The sequence below is a fragment of the Ochotona curzoniae genome, unplaced genomic scaffold (genome assembly GCF_017591425.1).
Source record: "Ochotona curzoniae isolate NIBS_2020 unplaced genomic scaffold, NIBS_Ocur_1.0 contig_2699, whole genome shotgun sequence".
NCBI lineage: Eukaryota > Metazoa > Chordata > Mammalia > Lagomorpha > Ochotonidae > Ochotona > Ochotona curzoniae.
The window spans coordinates 1197967-1215874 of record NW_024465561.1 but is presented as its reverse complement, the minus strand read 5'-3'; the positions used below and the strand labels follow the sequence as shown (position 1 = coordinate 1215874).

General features: G+C 58.3%; 1 protein-coding gene across 2 annotated transcripts; it reads right to left on the bottom strand.

Moving 5' to 3' along the window:
- Positions 1 to 9723: 9723 nt before the first annotated feature.
- LYPD3 (LY6/PLAUR domain containing 3) lies at positions 9724 to 12751 on the bottom strand. Of its 2 annotated transcripts, XM_040976210.1 has the most exons (6): positions 12600 to 12672; positions 12332 to 12334; positions 12106 to 12237; positions 11319 to 11489; positions 10678 to 10839; positions 9724 to 10412 (listed from the first exon to the last, which is right to left on the bottom strand). In XM_040976210.1, the coding sequence occupies exons 1-6, from the start codon at positions 12670 to 12672 to the stop codon at positions 9907 to 9909; spliced, it is 1047 nt and encodes a 348-aa protein (XP_040832144.1). In that variant the 3' UTR covers positions 9724 to 9906. The 2 variants fall into 2 exon arrangements, with proteins under 2 accessions (XP_040832144.1, XP_040832143.1); XM_040976209.1 differs by lacking the exon at positions 12332 to 12334 and having other exon boundaries at positions 12600 to 12751.
- Positions 12752 to 17908: the final 5157 nt, after the last annotated feature.

The following is a 17908-nucleotide window of genomic DNA, read 5'->3' as shown; positions in this document are numbered from 1 at the left end:
GAAGCCTTCTGAGTGCTGGTTAAACTCCCCAACGTGCTAAGATGAATCCCTGCTGGCGCCTCGTGACGCTGGGAGCCGAGGCTGGGGGTTACCCAGGGTGTCACCTCAACCCCCGAACTCCCAGGGTAATTGCTTTCCCGGTTTCCAGGTAGCTGTGGCGCAGTCTGCCCATTAAAAATGACATCCATTGCAGCCTGTGCCCTAGCTCTTTTTTTTTTTTTAAGAGATTTGTGTTTCAAGAGACACAGAGAGAGCTTCCGTCCAGTGCTTCACTCCCCAAAGGACCATAATGACCAGGGCTAGGCTGGGCTGAAGCAAGGAGCCAGGAGTTTCTTCCAGGTCTCCACATGGGTGTAGGGACCCAAGGAATTGGGCCATCTTCTGCTGCTTTAGCAGGAGTTGGATGGGAAGTGAAGCCACTGGGACTTGAACTGGCGCCCCTATGGGATCCCAGCATCACAGGCAGCAGCGTGACCTAGCACATCACAGTGCTGACCCTTGACTGACTTCTTGGTTTTGTTATAGACCTGGGTAAGCTTATTCTGGCCCTTTCTGGAACAAGGCTCAGCATAAACAGAGATAAGTAAACCTTAACTTAATTTTTATTTGCAAGGTGGAGGTCCAGAGAGGAGAGAGAGACCTCCCATGTCTGCAGGTTCACTCCCCAAATGGTTGCAACAGATCTCAGCATCTCCGCGTTCCCAGGGGCTCTGGGATAGCTCAGCAGTCCATGGCTTTACGATGACCCCAAATCCAAAAGGGTGGGAACATTCTGGGAATGTTTGCAATAAAACAGCAAAGGCAAAGCACTCCCAGAGTTGGTATTGGATGGTATTCATGCCTGCACATAGCTGGGTTTCCTGCCTTTGAACTGGCCTCCACAGAGGATCTCTGTGACTCACCAGGCAGGAAAAAAAAATCCCTGTTGACCCGGAGACCCTAGCCTGAGTTTCAGTTTCAGTTCATGGTCTTCACATACCACCGCGCGGATCCTGCTCCTGGAGCTGCCCAGCACCTGCAAACACCAGCACCAGGTGGATTCCCAAGCGCTCTGACGGATGCCCCATCATCCCTGCCCGAGACCCGAGAAAGCTGGTGTGGGGCACAGATGAGTGTTAGGTAACACTCCAGCAATAAACCCAGAATATGAACTTGGACCTAAGCCCATCCCAAATCTCACCTCCAACTGCCTCCCATGGCACGTCCTGTGGTGAGCACAGCCAGACACCCCGGTCGAGGATAAGACAGCCGCGGTGCTCCCACCTGAGTGCCTGCTTGGATTCCCTGCTGTGACTGGTGACTTCCAGCTTCCTGCTAATGCACACCTTGGGAGGAGCTGGGTCCTGCCATTCCCGGGGAGCTCAGATCTCCCCGCTGCAGCCTGGTGCACTCCTAGCCACTGTGGGCGTTTGGGGCGTCTCTCTCTCTCTCTCCTTCACTTTCTCCCAGCCTCTGAAGCAAATAAAACATTAAGAACTGCTCTGACTCAACCTGTCAGAAAGCTGATGGTGACATTTGCTCAAGGCCATCAGTTTGAGCATCCACTAAGAACAGAATTTAATCTAATGATAGATGGGTCGGGATAGGGCGGAGTCTGGGAAAGATCCGCAGGCCACAAGGTCAACAGAAAAGTTTAAAGCAACGAAGCAGAGGAGAGCAAAGGGAGAGGTGGTCCAGCTGGCAGGGCCAGTGGAGATGCCTGCACCTGCCACCCCCTCCCAGGGCAGGGCAAATGGAAATTTCCGCTCCCACACTCTTCCAGCCACCTGGCTGTTGCCCATGCAGCCGCTTGCAGGGTGGCGAGCGGAGGGGCTGGGGGAGGGCAGGAAGTGAATCCTGTTTGTCTCTTCATGAGTTGAAACTTGGGTGGTGGTGTTTGGCAGGCAGCCAGGGCAAGGTCTTACCATCTGTGGTTCCCAGCGGGGGAGCTATGGTTTGGGGACGGGCAGGGGTGCCCTCTAGAGGGCATTTGGTCTAGCGGTTAAGACATCGTTCTAGATGGCTCCCGTATCAGAACGCTTCAGTTCAATCCCAGTTCGGGCAGTCCTGACCCCAGCTTCCTGCCGGCGCAGACCCTGGGGGACAGCTGGGACAGCCCAAGTTGCTGGGTCCCTGTTACTCCTGTAGGGAACACAGGACTCCTGTGTCCAATCCCAGCTCAGCCAACAGAGAGGCTGGGGAGCGAAACATCTGAAAGTGTCTATCTCCACCCAAAATAAGACGAAACAAGCATTACTAGGCCTGTGAGGGGCCAGATATATCTATCTAACAGAGGTTACCTTGTCAGTAACATCCACCTCTTTTTCCTGTTTCCGAGACGCCGGATGTGGTATCTTATATGAGTATGCCCATGCTTTAAGATGTATTGGTTTATGTGAATGGCAAAGTGACAGAGAGAAGGGGATAAAGAGAGAGAGATCTTCCATCTGCTGGTTCACTGCCCAGAATGCCCATAACACCCAGAACTAAGCTAGGCTAAGGTCAGGAGCCGGAAACTCCACCCAGGTCTCCCATGTGGGTGCAGGGGTCCCTGCACTTGAGCCAACCTCTGCATGTGGGTGCAGGGGCCCAGGTGCTTGAGCCAACCTCTGCATGTGTGTGCAGGGGCCCACGCACTTGGGCCATCCCTTGCATGTGGGTGCAGGGGCCCAGACGCTTGGGCCATCCTCTGCTGCCTTTTCCAGGCCCTGAGCGCACAGCTGGATCAGAAGTAGAGCAGCTGGGGGCGTGAACTGACGCTGCTGTTGTAGTCCTCAGCCCTATATGCTAAGCCATAATGCTGGACCGTCATGCATTATTTTTTAAGTTTTTGAGATTATACAAGATTATGGAAAAGTTACAAAAACAACGCAAAGAATTTCTGTCTATTCTTTAACCAGATTCCCCAAAGTTCCCATTTATCACATTGATTGTCATTTTCTGTCTATACATAAAAAATATTTTTTCCTATACAGTTGAAAGTAGTAGGCAGGGCTGGAATGAATGTCACTGGTGAGGGTCTGGTGGGATAGCCTAGTAGCTTAAGTCCTCACCTTGTACATGCCAGGATCCCATATAGGTGCTGGTTTGTATCCTGGCTGCCCCACTTCCCTTCCAGCTCCCTGCTTGTGGCCTGGGAAAGCAGTCGAGAACGGCCCAAAGCTTTGGGATCCTGCATAGGAGATCAGGAAGAAGCTCCTGGCTCCTGGCTTTGGATTGGCTTAGCTCAGCTGTTGTGGCCACTTGGGAAGCAAAGCAGTGGATGGAGGATCTTGCTCTCTATCTTTCCTTCCCTCTGTGAATCTGACTATGCAATAAAAATAAATAAGTTAAAAAAAAATTAGCCGGGAAGTTAACACAGGACGTGGATCTCACTGCTGGGCTTGATCAGAGCCTTGTCAATTCCATCAGGAATGTCTCTTTGTAGCAACCCAGCAGCTCTGGCCCGAGCTCCGCCTCCTCTGTGACTCGGTTCATCGGGGACAGGGCCGGGCAGGGCCAGCGTCACTCCATCTCCTGTGACATTGACACAGAGGCTAGTGCCCCTCAGAATGTCCCTCGGCTGGGCCTGTCTGGTGCTTCCATGACGGTAGATTCCAGCCTGGGCATGTCTGGCCGAACGCTGTGGCACGGCGCGGCAGGGTGTGGGCCTGTCCTGTGCCTCCTGCTGCTGGCTCGTGGTCACCTGGGTCACGTGCTGTCTGCCAGGCTTCCCTCTGATGTCACCAACTTCCTTGTATGTCATTAACAAGTATGTTGTGGAGAGATAATTTGAGACAGCGGAGGACACATCCTGCTACTCCGCAAACGTGCACCTGCTGGTTGGATCACTGCTGATGAAGACGACGGTGCCAAGGGTTACCTGGGAAGGGATGGCCTGCTTCCGCCATCCCTGCGCCTTTCGGCTACGGAAAGAGCTGTCCCTTCTCTCTTTAAAGATTTATTTGTTTAACTCAAAAGTTAGAGTTACAGAGAGGAGGATAAACAGAAAGATCTTCCATTAGCTGATTCATTCCCCGAATGGCTGCAACGGCTGGAGCTGAGCTAATCTGAAAGCAGGAACCAGGAGCTTCTTCTGGGTCTCCCATGTGGGTGCAGGGCCCCAGGCTTTGGGCCACCTTCTACTGTTTTACCAGGCTATAACCAGGGGGCTGGAAGGGAAGTGGAGCAGCTGGGACTTAATAGCACCCATATGGGAGGCTGGCACTTGAAGGTGAAGGATTAGCCCAATACACCACTGCACAGGGCCCACCTCCCCCCCACCCCCGCTTTTTTTTTAACTTACTAGCGATGTGGATTCTTGCTTTTTCAGCAGGTTATAATCTTTTATCTTGTGACTTAATTTGATCCTTCATTTGTGCCACATGTGGTCCTGGGGAACTTCCTTCACATGTCTTTCCGGACCCCCTGGAGTGGGTCGCCGTGGGGCACAGGCAGGCTGCAGAACCTGCCCGAGTTTCAGTGATGACAGCGGCAGGACCAAGATGTGTGTGCACGTGGCTCCAAGCCGCTGTTTGAGAAGCCAATACAGGGAACTGGGGTGCACCCCGCCCGCCCACGAACCGATGGATGGCCTGCAGCAGGTGAATTGATCTCACCTCTCCCCAAAACTCCACCCCACCAGCATCCACTGGGGCAGGATGGGGGTAGGCAGGGAGCACTGCTGGACCATGTGTGTGTGTGTGTGTGTGTGTGTAACACACAGCAGGTGTAGCCACAGCCGACCGAATTCCAGACCAGCTGGAGCACGAGACCCCGTTGGAGGAACCAGCGATCACTCCACCAAGAATGGGTTTGGGCACGGCTCCTCCCGTGGGAGAGCGGGCAGGGAACGCGTGGCCTCATCTTGCCGGATCACAGCTGCCTGATGTCCACGGGGCACAGGGGGCTCCCCATCGGGCACGTTCATGGCCCCTCCACTCCAGCCCTGCCTGGCGATCCCGGCCGTCACGCTGTCTCCCCCTCCCACTGTAGAATTGAAAAGAGAATGGAGTAAAAACATGGCTCATTGCTACTAAGAAACTGTGTGAGCTTGCAGGCTAAATGTCCTATGTGATCTTTGCACTGATGGGCTCCAATTCTCATGAATCAAGACCCAAGTCTGGTTATCTCACAGGTGCCTCCAAGGCCCAATTCTGGTTATCTCACTAATGGCTCCAAGTAATTAAGTGGATGGTTACCTTAATTGCTGGACCAGAGAAGAGCCAGGCCTGGGCTGTCCAGCTGAGCTAGGTAGGGAATGTGAGTGGTATTTCCCCCCTCACCTTGTGGGCTATTGTGGACTGCCCCTATAAAAACCCCGTGAATGTGCTGTTCCGGGCCACACTCCGGTAAGGGGTGTTGGTCCCAGCTAGCCGGTCAGCTGGTCAGTCAGTCCGTCGGTTGCCTTGCCTCTCATTTCTCATAAAACTTAGTTGTGACTATCGCTGGTGTACATGACAACCTGTTTTAGCGGTCGAGTGGATGCAACACCACCCAGAAGCTGAATCTCCCCTCCAGGCTCCCACTGCAACCACTCTGAACCCGGGGAGACGCCCTGCACCTGCCTCGGCTCACCCCCCAGGCGCAGGCCTGCCACTCTGTGCACATCCATGCACTGGCCAGTTTCTCCAGTCTGGGGCCGTTTCAGAGCATAATACAGAGCAGACCACACCAGGGCTGGCGTTGTAGCGTGGCGAGATAAACACCAGACCATACGGGAACCCTGCCCTGTGCCCATCCAGCCCCTTGCTGATGCACTTGGCAAAGCAGCAGACTATGGCCCAATGTCTGGGCAACTGCTGATACAGGAAAAGAAGGTGAGAAGTTAGATGAGAATAAATGAAACTGGGAGAAGTGTAAAATTCTGTCTTATTTTTATTTGAAAGCAGATTTCACCCTCCAGTGGTCACAATGGCCAGAGCTGAGCCAATCCAAAGTCAGGAGTCATTAGCTTCTTCCAGGTTTTCCATGTGGCAGCAGGGTCCCAAGGCTTTGGGCCATACGCTTATGCTTTACTCTCCAGGTCACCACTGTTTGAAAGATGAAGAAAGTGGGGCGCAGGCAGGCTGCATAATCTGCCCGAATTTCACTGCTTCTCCAGGCCATAAACAGTGAGCTGGATTGGAAATGGAGCGGCCAGGACGAGACTCAGCGCCCATGTGACATGCCAGCATTGCAGATAGAGGATCGGCCTGTTGAGTCGTTCCAGCCCAAGGATTGACAGCTCTGCGTTGTAGCACTCGCTAACCTGTCAATCCGGCACGCTCACTTTCCCATAACGCGTGTGTGTCTCATCCAGGACCAGGAAGGAGGAGCCAGGATGGCTCTGTGTGGACGCTCTGTGAGGCTCCCAGCAGCCCGCACGCATACCACACTCGACCCAGGGTGCAGGTTCAGTTAGGGCACCATCTCCCACGCCCTGAAGGAGTGCCAGCTTTGACTCTTCCCTTCTGGGTCCTCCTGGCCTCCTCCCCGCTCTTTCCTCATGGTTCAGGATCTCTGTGTGGGCTCTCTCTCTCATCCACCCTGTTCTCACGTGTGCACGGCATGAAGCCATCAGCTTTGAACCCTTCTCTCTGTGGGGGCGAGAACCTGGAATCAAAGCTGAGATACTATCACCACGCGTGCACGCCTCATGGTCCAGAACTACAACAGCAAAGCTGGGAAGATGCCAGCCTGCCAAGGCCCATGTGCTGCAAGGGGGCTCAGCTGCCACTTGTCACCAGCATGCCATTAGGACCACAGGTTCAAGTCCCAGCTGCTCTGCTTCTGTCCTGCCTCCAGGGTTGGGCCCCTGAACCCGTGTGGGAGACCCGGATGGAGCCCTGGGCTCCTGGCTTTGGCCTGGCCCAGCCCTGGTTGTTGGAACCATTTGGGGAGTGAAGCAGCAGATAGACATGCCCTCCCCCCTTCCCTCCCCCGCCCTATGTGTTGTTCTGACCTTCAAATGCATAAATCAATCTTGAGCAGGGGTGGGGGGCCCTGAATGTCTTGCCTGGAGCCTGGTGCAATGGCTCAACTGGCTAATCCTCCACCTGTATCGCCAGAATCCCACAAAGGCGCCAGTTCATGACCACTTCCCATCCAGCTCCCTGCTTGCAGCCTGGGAAAGCAACAGAAGATGGCCCAAAGCCTTGAGACCCTGCATCTATGCACAAGATCCAGAAGAGGCTCCTGGCTCCTGGCTCCAGATTGGCTCAGTTCCAGACATTGCAACCATGTGGGGAATGAAACAGCAGATGGAAGATTTTTCTCTCTGTCTCTCCTTCTCTCTGTAAGTCTCTCTTTCAGCGCCTGCTGCTGCTGCTCCAAGCCATGGTCTCCCTCAAAGCACGCCTCTTCAGGAAGGAGTACTCAAAACACACTGGGGGCCCGGCACGATAGCCTAATGGTTCAGTGCTCACCTTGCACATGCTGCGATTCCACAGGGATGCTTGTTCATATCCTGGCTGCTCTACCAACCTTCCAGCTCCCCGTTTATGGCCTGGGAAAGCAGTGGGACCCTGTGCCCACGTGGGAGACCCAGAAGAAAGTTCTGGCTCCTGGCTTCGGATTGGCTCAGCTCCGGCCGTTGCAGCCACTTGGGGAATAAACCCCAAGGAAGATCTTCCTTTCTATCTCTCCTCTTCTCTGTATATCTGACTTTGCAATAAAAATAAGTAAATCTTAAAAAAAAAAAAAAACCGGGAAGGGGAGGTACCCATATGTTACTAGAGAGGAGATCCCAATGTCGCCTGCAAGTCATGACAGGGGAGACCCCAGCATCTCCCTGAAACCAAGAAACCTGGGATAGAGGCAATGAGAGGAGTGCACCTGCCTCCCAACTCCTCAAGTCTCAGAAATTCCTGAGCTGTGCCGTCCACGTGACCAAGTGCTGGCAGGAACCTGCACGGGCTGCCGGCTGGCCGACAGCAAAGCGTGCTCTCCCAAAGCAAAGCGTGCCTCAGCCGCTGTAATCAGGTTGGTATGGCTGGGCCCAAGAGTTCATCGGGGGCAGTTCGGCCTGGCAGTTGAAGGTGCAGTCAGCAGGCCCACATCACACAGGACAGCGCCTGCTCCTGACCCCTGCCTCTGGCTCCAGCTTCCTGCTAACGCACATCCTGGGGGACAATGGTGACGGGGCTCCTGCTCCCCAGGTGAATGAGGGGACAGTTTGGGGCTGTGCAGGCATTTGGGGAGTGAACCAATGAATGGGCTCTCTCTCTCCCTCTCTCTCCTCTTCCTCCCCTCCGTGGGGTAGAGACCAGAACTCAGCCCGACCTCAACTCTCCCATACATGGGGCACCAGGTGTCCGAGCCGGAGGGAGAGGCCGGTGGCCGGCCATGTAGGTCTGCTGATGGACTCCGGCCCCCGAAACAGGGACTCCTAGAGGACAGGAAGTAGCTTCCCAGCTGGCAGCAGAACCCCTGCCATGTGGGACTCCTCTCTTCTTGGGGCACCTGGGGCAGTGGCAGAGGATTGCCCCACCCTTTTGATGTCACCTTTTCAAAGAAAGGGCTCCCAGTCATGGACAAGGCCGGAAACTCTAACAGAGACTTGCACACATCTCCGAGAGACATCCAGGGGCGGGGGTGGGGGAAGAGATCGCTCTGGACTTCCAAGGCCAGGTCAGGGGGAGTTCGGGGGCCCAGAGCTGGGAAGAAGCCTGTCTAAAGTTTACTCGTGGGAGGTGTGCTGGCAGCTCTGCAGCCAGTCGGTCTGGGTTCAAGTGCAGGTGCCGCTGTTCACGACCTGGGTGACCTGGGTCAAGTTTCTCAGCCTCTCTGATTTCCTCACCTTGTAAAAGGCAGCTGATTCACACACCCACCGTCTGGAAGGCTATAAAGACGGTAGAATCCGAGGACTGCACACAGACAGACGCTGCACTTTGCACACGCAAGGCCTGCTGGGGGCTCGTCCATCACTTTCGGAACCTGTTTCCCCAGTAGCAAGGTGAGAAGCTGGAGGAGACAACGGCCGAGGACAGGCAGGGGACGGCCACCGACCGCGCGTTAGAGAGCCGTGTGCCCTCCGTGCAGAACCACACGGTGGGCGTGTGCGGTTATTACTCTCCACTGTGTTGTCGTCACTATTATCCCCTGTTTTTTTTGTCGCTTGGATGACCTCACACCGTTCCTCTGGAATAAGCAGTTAACACTGGCCATCCAGGGCCTACACTTTCCAAGGCAGACCTGACCCTTGTCTGGTAGCAAGGGAGCCAGACGTGCAGCTCAGGCCCGGAGTGATTCCCAACCAACAGGATGGACAACAGGTGGGGGCTGGACGCCCCTGCACCCCATGCCCCTGCACACCTTCCTGCTACCTATGGGTCTGCCCAGGGCTCTCCCGGCTAAAACCCTGGGAGATGAAGGGGCGCCCCGCACACACACACCCCGGTGGGGGCTGCAACTCTGGTTCTCCACTCCTCTGTCAGTAAAGGGCCCAGGTTCCGCCACCACAGCTCAGCTTGGAAAAGCAGAGGAAGTACAAGCGACTCATGGGAAGGATTGTACCAAGTCCTGATGTGTTTATTCAGGCCTTTCTGGGCCAGCAATGACCCTGTGGGACCCTGCCCGGGACGGGCTCACAGTCTGCAATGGAAAGCAGAGGACACAGTGTTCGCAAACACGTGAGAGGGAGGGGACGAGCCCCCCGCCAGGCTCTAAGAGGGCGAGTCGGCAGCCTCCCCACTTCCCGATCCCCTCTCCCCAAGCCCAGGGAAGGCCGACGGCTCCCACTCTGTCTCTGCCGGGGACACAGTAGAGACCACAATGAAGGGTTCACTTTTTGCTACCTCCCAAAGCTGGGACACCCAGCAGGGGGGCAGGACACACACACACAATGGTGACTTCCCAAAGCCACAAACCAGTGCAGCAGAAGCTGAGGGACCCTGGGCTAGCCCAGTCCAAGGCGCATGCCTGAAGCCAGGGAAATAGGGCAAGAGAGAACTTCCCAGATGGGGCAACTCACAATAGAGCTCCAACAGCCGCAACCCACATTAGGGCTACCAGCCCGGCAGTGGGGGCACCCATGCCTTTGTTGGAGGGGTACTGGGTCCCCCCTTTGGCAGGGTACTGCTCCATGTTACTGCGGTCCTGGTGGCCAGCGGCACCGCCAGCCAACCTGCTCTCCTCTCTGCTGAACGTGGCAAGCTCTGCTTCCGTACGAGGGGTCTGGCTGGTGGTGGGCGCCGGGGTGGGCTTGGTGGCAGAGGTGCGAGCAGTAGAGGCTGGGGTGGAAGGGGCGGAGCTGGTGTTGGCCCCAGTGGTCGGGGCGGCCGTCGTGGGAGGGGGCAGCAGGACAAGAGGTGGGATGCGAGGGGAGAAGTAGGTCTTGTTGCGGAGGTCAGAGTTACAGCGGGAGCCCTGGCAGCAGGAGCCACTCAGAATGAACCCAGGGCCTGTGGCTGCATCCCGGGTGCAGGATTCGTCCTGGACACAGCCCCGCACGGGCAGGGACACGGTCACATTAGCTGTGGGAGGGAGACACGAGGGGGTCAGACAAGAGGAGGATGCTTCCAGGAGGCAACAGAACGGGCCGGCACCCCTGGGCACCAAAAGCCTCTTATGCATGGACTCCCGGCCTGGCTTGGGCCACAGGACTGGAGATGCATTTCCCTTGAGGTGCTACAAGACAAGCACGTAGGACTACAACTCCCAGAAATCCTTGGAAGTGGGCACCCGTCCCCGACAGTCCAGGATGCCCACTCGTGCAGGTGGCCAGCTTCAGGCTCTCACCTGCCGTCAAGGTGACGTTGCCATCGAAACAGCCCTTGAAGACGCGATTGCTGGCATTGTAGCAGCTCACGACGGGTGGCGCCGAGCCCTGGCACGCCTCGCGGCTCAGCCCCACGCAGCTGTAGCACTGGACGCCGTTGGGCTCGTACGCGCTCTCATTGCCTGCGAGGGCCGGGGAAGGAAGGTGGTCTGGAGGGGTTGGGGGATCCAGGGGTACAGGGAGGGGCTCGGGCCCGCCCCCAGACGTTGTGACCCCGCCCACCTGCTCGCAGACCCGCCCACGCCGGGACCCACCCGCCTGATTTTAGCCCCGCCCACAGGGAGGCCCCGCCCGTCTGTTCTCAGCCCCGCCCACAGTGTGGCCCCACCCGTTTACTCTCAATCCCGCCCACTGCCCCTGCCCGCCCTGCCCACCTGCTCTCAGCCCCGCCCACACTGGGACCCTGCCCATTTACTCTCAGCCCCGCCCACAGCGTGGCCCCGCCCGCCTGCTCTCAGCCCCGCCCACAGTGTGGCCCCACTCGTCTGCTCTCAGCCCCGCCCACACTGGGACCCTGCCCATCTGCTCTCAGCCCCGCCCACAGCGTGGCCTCGCCCATCTGCTCTCGCCCCGCCCACCTGCTCAGCCCCGCCCCGCGCACCTGCCGGGTCGAGCGCCCGCGAGGTGAGGTTGAGCTTGGTGTTGCAGCGGTCCTGAGCGCACTGATGCAGCTGGATGAAGGCCAGCAGCCCGTGCAGGTCCAAGCCGCGGTCGTTTTTGCCGGGGAGTCCCGAACCGCAGCCCCGCACCGCCACCGAGAATTGCCCGTGGACTGCGGGAAGGAGGCGGGGTCAGAGGGTCGGGACCTCGGACAGGCCGGCGAGGGGGGCGAGGGTCAACGTAAGAGCGATCGGAGGGCGAGGCGGGGAGGGGGAGAGGCAGGCAGGGGAGCGGCCGAGAGGAACGGGGCAACGAGGGGCGGGGCCGTAGGCAGCGAGGGGCGGAGCCACGAGGGGACAGCGTCTCAAAGGGGCGGGACCACAAAAGGGACGGAGTCCTAGCGGACAGAGTGACAGACGCGAGGTCAAATCGAGGGCTCAGGCTAAGAAGGGGGCGTGGCCGCAGGGGGCGCAGCCCCAGAAACCACTGGGGTCTCCTGGGGGTCGTGACCTCGGGGAAGGAAGACATCCTGGCCGACTGTAGTGGGACGGAATTCCACTGAGAAGAGCAGCTTCTCGCCATCCCACACAGCCCTGAGCCCTGCGGGGCCTCGGGACCCCCGAAGGTCGAGACGGAAGCGGGATGTCTCCCGGAGGAGGCAGGGTCGAGGCTGCCCGCTGGGACGGTGGGCTGCGCCCTGGCCCCAGACCCGGCCTCTCCCGCGGCGTCCCCTGCCTGGGCACCCCGACCGGCCGGGGAGCGGACAGCGGGGCCGGGGTCGCACTCACTGGTCTCCACGGCGCCCACGGCCTCGGTGCAGACGTCCACGCCCGGCGCGCACGTCACGGTCTTCATCCTGTGCGGGGCGCAGCCGTCGTCCGCCCGCTGCACGCAGCTGTAGCACTCCAGGGCCTGCGCGCCTGCGAGGTCGGGGCCGGAAGAAGGCAGAGAGCCGTGCTCGAAGTCGCGCCTGCCTCGGGGGGCGCAGCTCCCCGCGACCCCCCATGCGGCCACCCCCTTGCACGGCCGCCTCCGGGTGACCCTAAAGAGAAACCCCTCCCGTGGATGCGCGCGCGCGCGGCACACTTTAGCTTCCCGCACCGGTGCCTGAGTGAGAGCCTCCTCCCCCACAGCCCCGCGCTTCCCGCGGAGACCCTCGTCTCAGAAGAGGAGTCTGGGATGGGAGAACTGCCCCCCATGTCCCCATTGTAAGGTTACGCTTCCCTGCGCCTCCCCTCGCTGAAGGACTCGGGGAAGGGGGTCGCCTCTGGCCGCAGCGCACCTCGGAGGAGCAGCAGCAAGCAGCCTGCCGTCCACACGGCTGCCCGGGCACCTGCTTTCCTGGCGGCGTCCATGGCTCCGTCCTGCTCCCTCAGCGTCCCCCCTGGATGTGCCACCTCCCAATCCCGAGCCCTCTTACCTGAGCCGGGATGAGTAACCTACCCCGGGGCAACCCTCGCCTTGCCCAACCGGGCCGACTCAGCGTCCGCGGCGGGGCGGGCCCGCCCCAGGTGCGCCACCCATTGGGAGAATGGCCCCTGTCCTGGGCACCTGCCAAGGAGGGAAAGGGAATCCCAGGCCGTGGGCGCCCGCTGCGGGGAAGAAATGGTCAAGTCTGGGGGGCTGGAGGATGCGGTGAGCAGCGCTGGCAGGCCACGGGCGCAAGGGGTGGCGCAGAGGTTAATTAAATCTTATTTCCAGTTGTTCCCGGGACAGGGGAGGAAGAGCGTTAGGGAGCTCCAAGGAAGGTTGCAGGCTGGCAGTGGGCGTCTGGTTACTGCCATGAGGCCAGGTGAAAGATGGGGGGAAACATTACAAGCCTGGGCAAGAGGAGAGAGAGGTGGGAGGCAGTTCTGGCGGTTCTGAGAGGAGCCGGGTGGGAACAGAGGCAGGGCTGTGTGGTTTGGAGAGGTCAGGTGCAGGGCTGGGCTGAGCAGGCAGCTCTCAGCACTGGGCAGTCTGGGAAGCCCTGCCAGCGCTCATCAGGAGGAGGGTGGGAGGGCAGCGGTTGGTGGCCGACAGAATGCCACTTGGCCTTCCTGCGCCAGCCTTTGTGGCCTAGGGCTTGTTCCCTGCCAAGAAGGCCACCAAGCCAAGACAGTCTTGCATTGGCTGGTGGGATCAAAGAACAGAAGAGGGAAGGACCCTTCTCCCTGCAAACTTCATCCCGCACAGGTGTACAGACACGCAAGGGGCCTGGCATGGTCGTGCAGCGAGACTAAGCTGCCACCTGCAAACCCGCATCCTGTATGAATGCTGGTTCGCGTCCCTGCTACTCCACTTCCAAAACAACTCCCTGCTAACGCACCTGGGAACGCAGCAGGGGATGGCCCGAGTGCTTGGGTCCCTGCACCCGCACTACAAGTTCTCGGCTACTGGGTATTGTGGCCATTTGGGGAATGAACTGGTGGGTGGAAGTTCTCTCCCTCTGGCTTCCTCTCTAACTGCCTTTCAGATAAGTAAATCTAAAAAAAGGTAATCACTGGACACGCATAAATGTGATACATTGTCTCCAATAATGTGCATTATCCTCAATTAAAAAAAATCTTTTTTGAAGATTTCTGTTCTTTAGTGGACAGGCGGTTACACAGAGGGAGGGGAGACACGTCTTCCATCTGTTGGTTCATCGCTCAGGTGGCTGAAATGGCTGGGGCTGGGCCAAAGCCAGGAGCTCCAGCTGGCTCTCCCACAAGAGTGGGCAAAGGCCTTAGCATGGGAGCTGACATTTGCTGCTTCCCCAGCGCACCAGCATGGAGCTGGATCGGAGGTAGAACAGCGGGGACGACATGGGATATGGGCAACACAGGTGCTGACCTGACTGGCTACGCTGCTATGCTGGACCCCTGTCCATGCCGTTTTCTCTTGCACCTAAGTCACCTCACAGGCCACCAACATTACCCCAGGCAACATGATGACCGCGAGGCTCCAAGACAAAATCAAGGCCAACTATGCCGAGAATCAGCCCAGTGCCCTGTAGACACCACGAGGTGACTCAGAATTTCTCGGCAAAGGTGAGTGGCTGGCTGTGACTCTGCTGTGAGGTTCAGCTGTAACCTCATTTGGCTTCTTCCGCCTTCTGAATGAGATGCAGCAGAGTACCCGACTGCGAGACAGCGTCCCATCCCGCATGCAGCCCATTCCCCACCCCGATCCTGGAACCAACCCCCAAATTAAAAGGCACTCAAGCTCAGAGCCTAACAGAAGTCTTCTCACAATCCCTGCTCCTGAGGCAGCCCGGAGAGCCCCATGGTGGGAGAGGCAGCCGGAGAGCCCCATGGTGGGAGAGGCAGCCGGAGATCCCCATGGTGGGAGAGGCACCTCTGGTTCCCGCACAGGTGCACGGTGGCAGAAACACCTGACTCAAACTGCAGGAGCAAAAAAGACCCGAACTGTTTTAGGAGGAAGGACAGTGGGGATTGCTGATGGGTCAAATGGGCATACAGGCACAGGGAGGTGTTCCCGGCTAGACGCCCACAGTTCCTACCAGGAAGCCACACCATGACAGCAACAACAATGACCACTTAAGAAATAATAATGGTGGTGGGGCCAGCATGATGCTGTAGCATGCTAATCCTCTGCCTGTAGCACTAGCATCCCATGTGGGCACTGGTTCATGTCCTGGCTGCTCCACTTCCCATCCAGCTCCCTGCTTGTGGCCTGGGAAAGCAACAGAAGATGGCTCAAGGCCTTGGGACCCTGTACCCATGTGGGAGACCCAGAAGAAGCTCCTGACTCTTGACTTTGGATCAGCTCAGCTGCAGCCATTGCAGCCACTTGGGGAGTGAACCAGCAAATGGAAGGCCTTCTCCCTGTCTCTCCTTCTCTCTGTAAATCTGCCTTTCCAATAAAAATAAATCTTTAATAATGATGATGATGATGAAGGCTGAGCATGGGGTTCTGATAGTGATGGATAGGCGTGGTTTTTCTCTGCATGGCTGTGGTTATTTCTGGAACCCCCACTCTGGGCTGGGAACCCTCTCTGCAAAGGGCACATTGAGTCCCCACTTCACAGTTGAGAAAACTGAGGCTGAGATGGGAAAGGCTTGGAAGCTGGTCCATCTGGGTCAGAATCCTCCTGTGGCTGCTTGTGGAGTCCGAGAGGGTGCTGTAGCCCAGGACTGTCCACTCAGGGATCCGATGCACTTGGGTTTGAGTCCTGAGAGCCAGGCGACCTGGGGCCGGTGGCTGTGACACTGATGGCTGCAGTTCTGCTCAGCAGAAATGATGGGCGAAATGCTACAGGATGAAGCATGCTCTCCGATGCCCACTACCACTCGGATGCTACCAGCACCCACGTGCTGAACTCCAGCCATACACCCCATGGGTACGTGGCCTGTCACAAAATCCTCTCCTCAGTCCCCAGTGGAGGGCACCCCGTTTCTCAGAGGAGCTAACTGAGTCCACAGAAGAGGAAACAACGCGTTCAAGCTCACACAGCAGGCAAAGCAATAGGGTCAGGACTCAGGCCCTGCGCACCTGCTTGGCTGGGCAGGAGACACAGAGCAACCTGCAACCCGCCCCCAGCCCGGCCATGACGAGCACCTCAGTCACTCAGTCCCACCCCCATCCGTATGGCTCAGCACTCCGAGGGAAAGTGAATGACTTTGGCTGAGGTCACCCAGCCCAGGCCCCTGAGAGTCCCCACCCTGTCCCAACAGAGGAAGGGGTGCAGGGCGGTGCAGGAGCTAACGGGCAGCCCCCAGGTCTGGAGTTGGAGTGACAGAACCATTTCTTCTGCTACAGACTTCTCTCGCTGGGGGACCTCAAGTCACGCCCTCTCTGAGGTCTGGGAGGAGTTGGGGGCCTCAAGCCACACCCGCTCCCTCTGGAGGGGGCTGTCTGTCATGGGGTGGGAGCAGCTTGGTCAAGGGCAGCGCAGGCACAGGCAGGGCTACGTGATCAGCCAACAGGCCCCGCAGGCCGCGCCAGCATCCCTGAGCGTGGGAGAGTTTCAGGGAGGGGCCCCAACTGGCACAGCCGGCAGAACCAGCGTCCTAAGAGGGAGTGGGACCAGGGCGGGGAGCCTCCTCCTGCTCAGGCCTGCCTGGCCCATTGATCACCCCCGGCCCAGCCCCGCCATGGAGCAGTGGGGGGGAAGCAGGATGGGGGAGGGGACACAGGGGCCCTTGGACTGTGGCTCCCCCTGTCCATCTGCTATCGGATAGGCTGCTCTTCCCACTTCCACTTCCTCAGCCTTCACGGAGAAGCTTCCAGAATCTGCTTCCTCAAGCAGATAGCTAGAAGGGGCAGGCCACAGGCCGGGAGGTCATCCTGGGGCCTCACACAGGACTGGGGTCGCGGCCTTCGGCGTCTGTGGGTTTCCTGTCCCCTGGAGGGACAGGCAGATTCACCCCCAGGATACCCATCTGAGAAGATGTGTCAGCTGGGTCACATTGGGGGGTCAGGGACAGAATGAAAACGTGGGGACGCAGGAAAGGGGGGCGTTACCAATGCTAAAACAGCAACAGCTGTCCCCTCCCCAAGCCTGGTGTGCTTGGGGTGCTCATGGGGCCAGCGCCAACCCTCACACAAGCCACAGCCCCTGGCCTGACCCGAATCTCCCTGCACCTGCTCTGGGGCCGCTGCCAGGCAGAGGGTGCCGGTCACAGGGTGGGATAAGAACAGGAAAGCAGGAACCCCGCCCCCGTGAGACCACCAGAAGGCCACAGGTGCAAACCCCACGACACAGACTTCACTTCAAAAATGCCCATTCCTCGATCCTTTGGAGCATGCGCCATTGTGACTCAGGCATGATATCGGATGGCTTTTCCCCATCCCTGGGTACTGGGATGGTTGGGAGGCTGGGATGGCCTATCCCCTTATCTCTCCCCTCCCCCCAGAAATAGGAAGAAGAAACAGAAAGCTTGGAAGCAATGCTCACACCCACTCCTCCCAAATAAGATCCTCCCCGCCCTGATAGATTATGTAAACATCATCTAAAAAAAGAAAGGAAAAGCCCATTCTGAGATCTGAAGCCATGAGAATTTCCTGGTGGTGAGCAGAGCAAGGGCCCTTGCCATGTGAGGGCCACACTGTGAGAGCCACACTGCCACGTGGGAGAAGCAGCCCCCGGGGAGGGGGGCTGCATGTGCAGGGGGCCCACAGGAAGGATCTGCTCCAAAAATCCAGGAGTGAGGCCACAGTACCAGGGCCTGGGTCCCAGGGTTCAGGGGCCTGGGGGGTCTTGTGTCAAGGACACAGGGATGGGGGGATCCTGAGGGGGGGTGGTCTTGCCTTCCCGCTTTGCAATCTCTCCGCTGAAGGGGGATTGGCAGGGAGGTGCAGAACTGTCTCCAGAGTGACAGCTTAGGGTGCTCGGGTTGGGAGGGGCCTAGAACTGTGGGGACCCAGGACAGGGACCTGCCCCGCCTGGGAGGTCAGAGACAGCTTGAAGGACACACAGAAGCTGGGGGCCTGACCCAAGCATGCGGGTGCCTTAGGGCTTCCCAGAGGAGGCTGCATCTAAACTAAGATGAGGGGGTGGGGAACACCCTACAAGGACACACACAGAAAAACAGCCCCCACACCCCAACCCGCGGGGCTGAGGAGCCTCAGGCGCCTAACTGGGTGGGAAACCAAAGCCACAGCCCC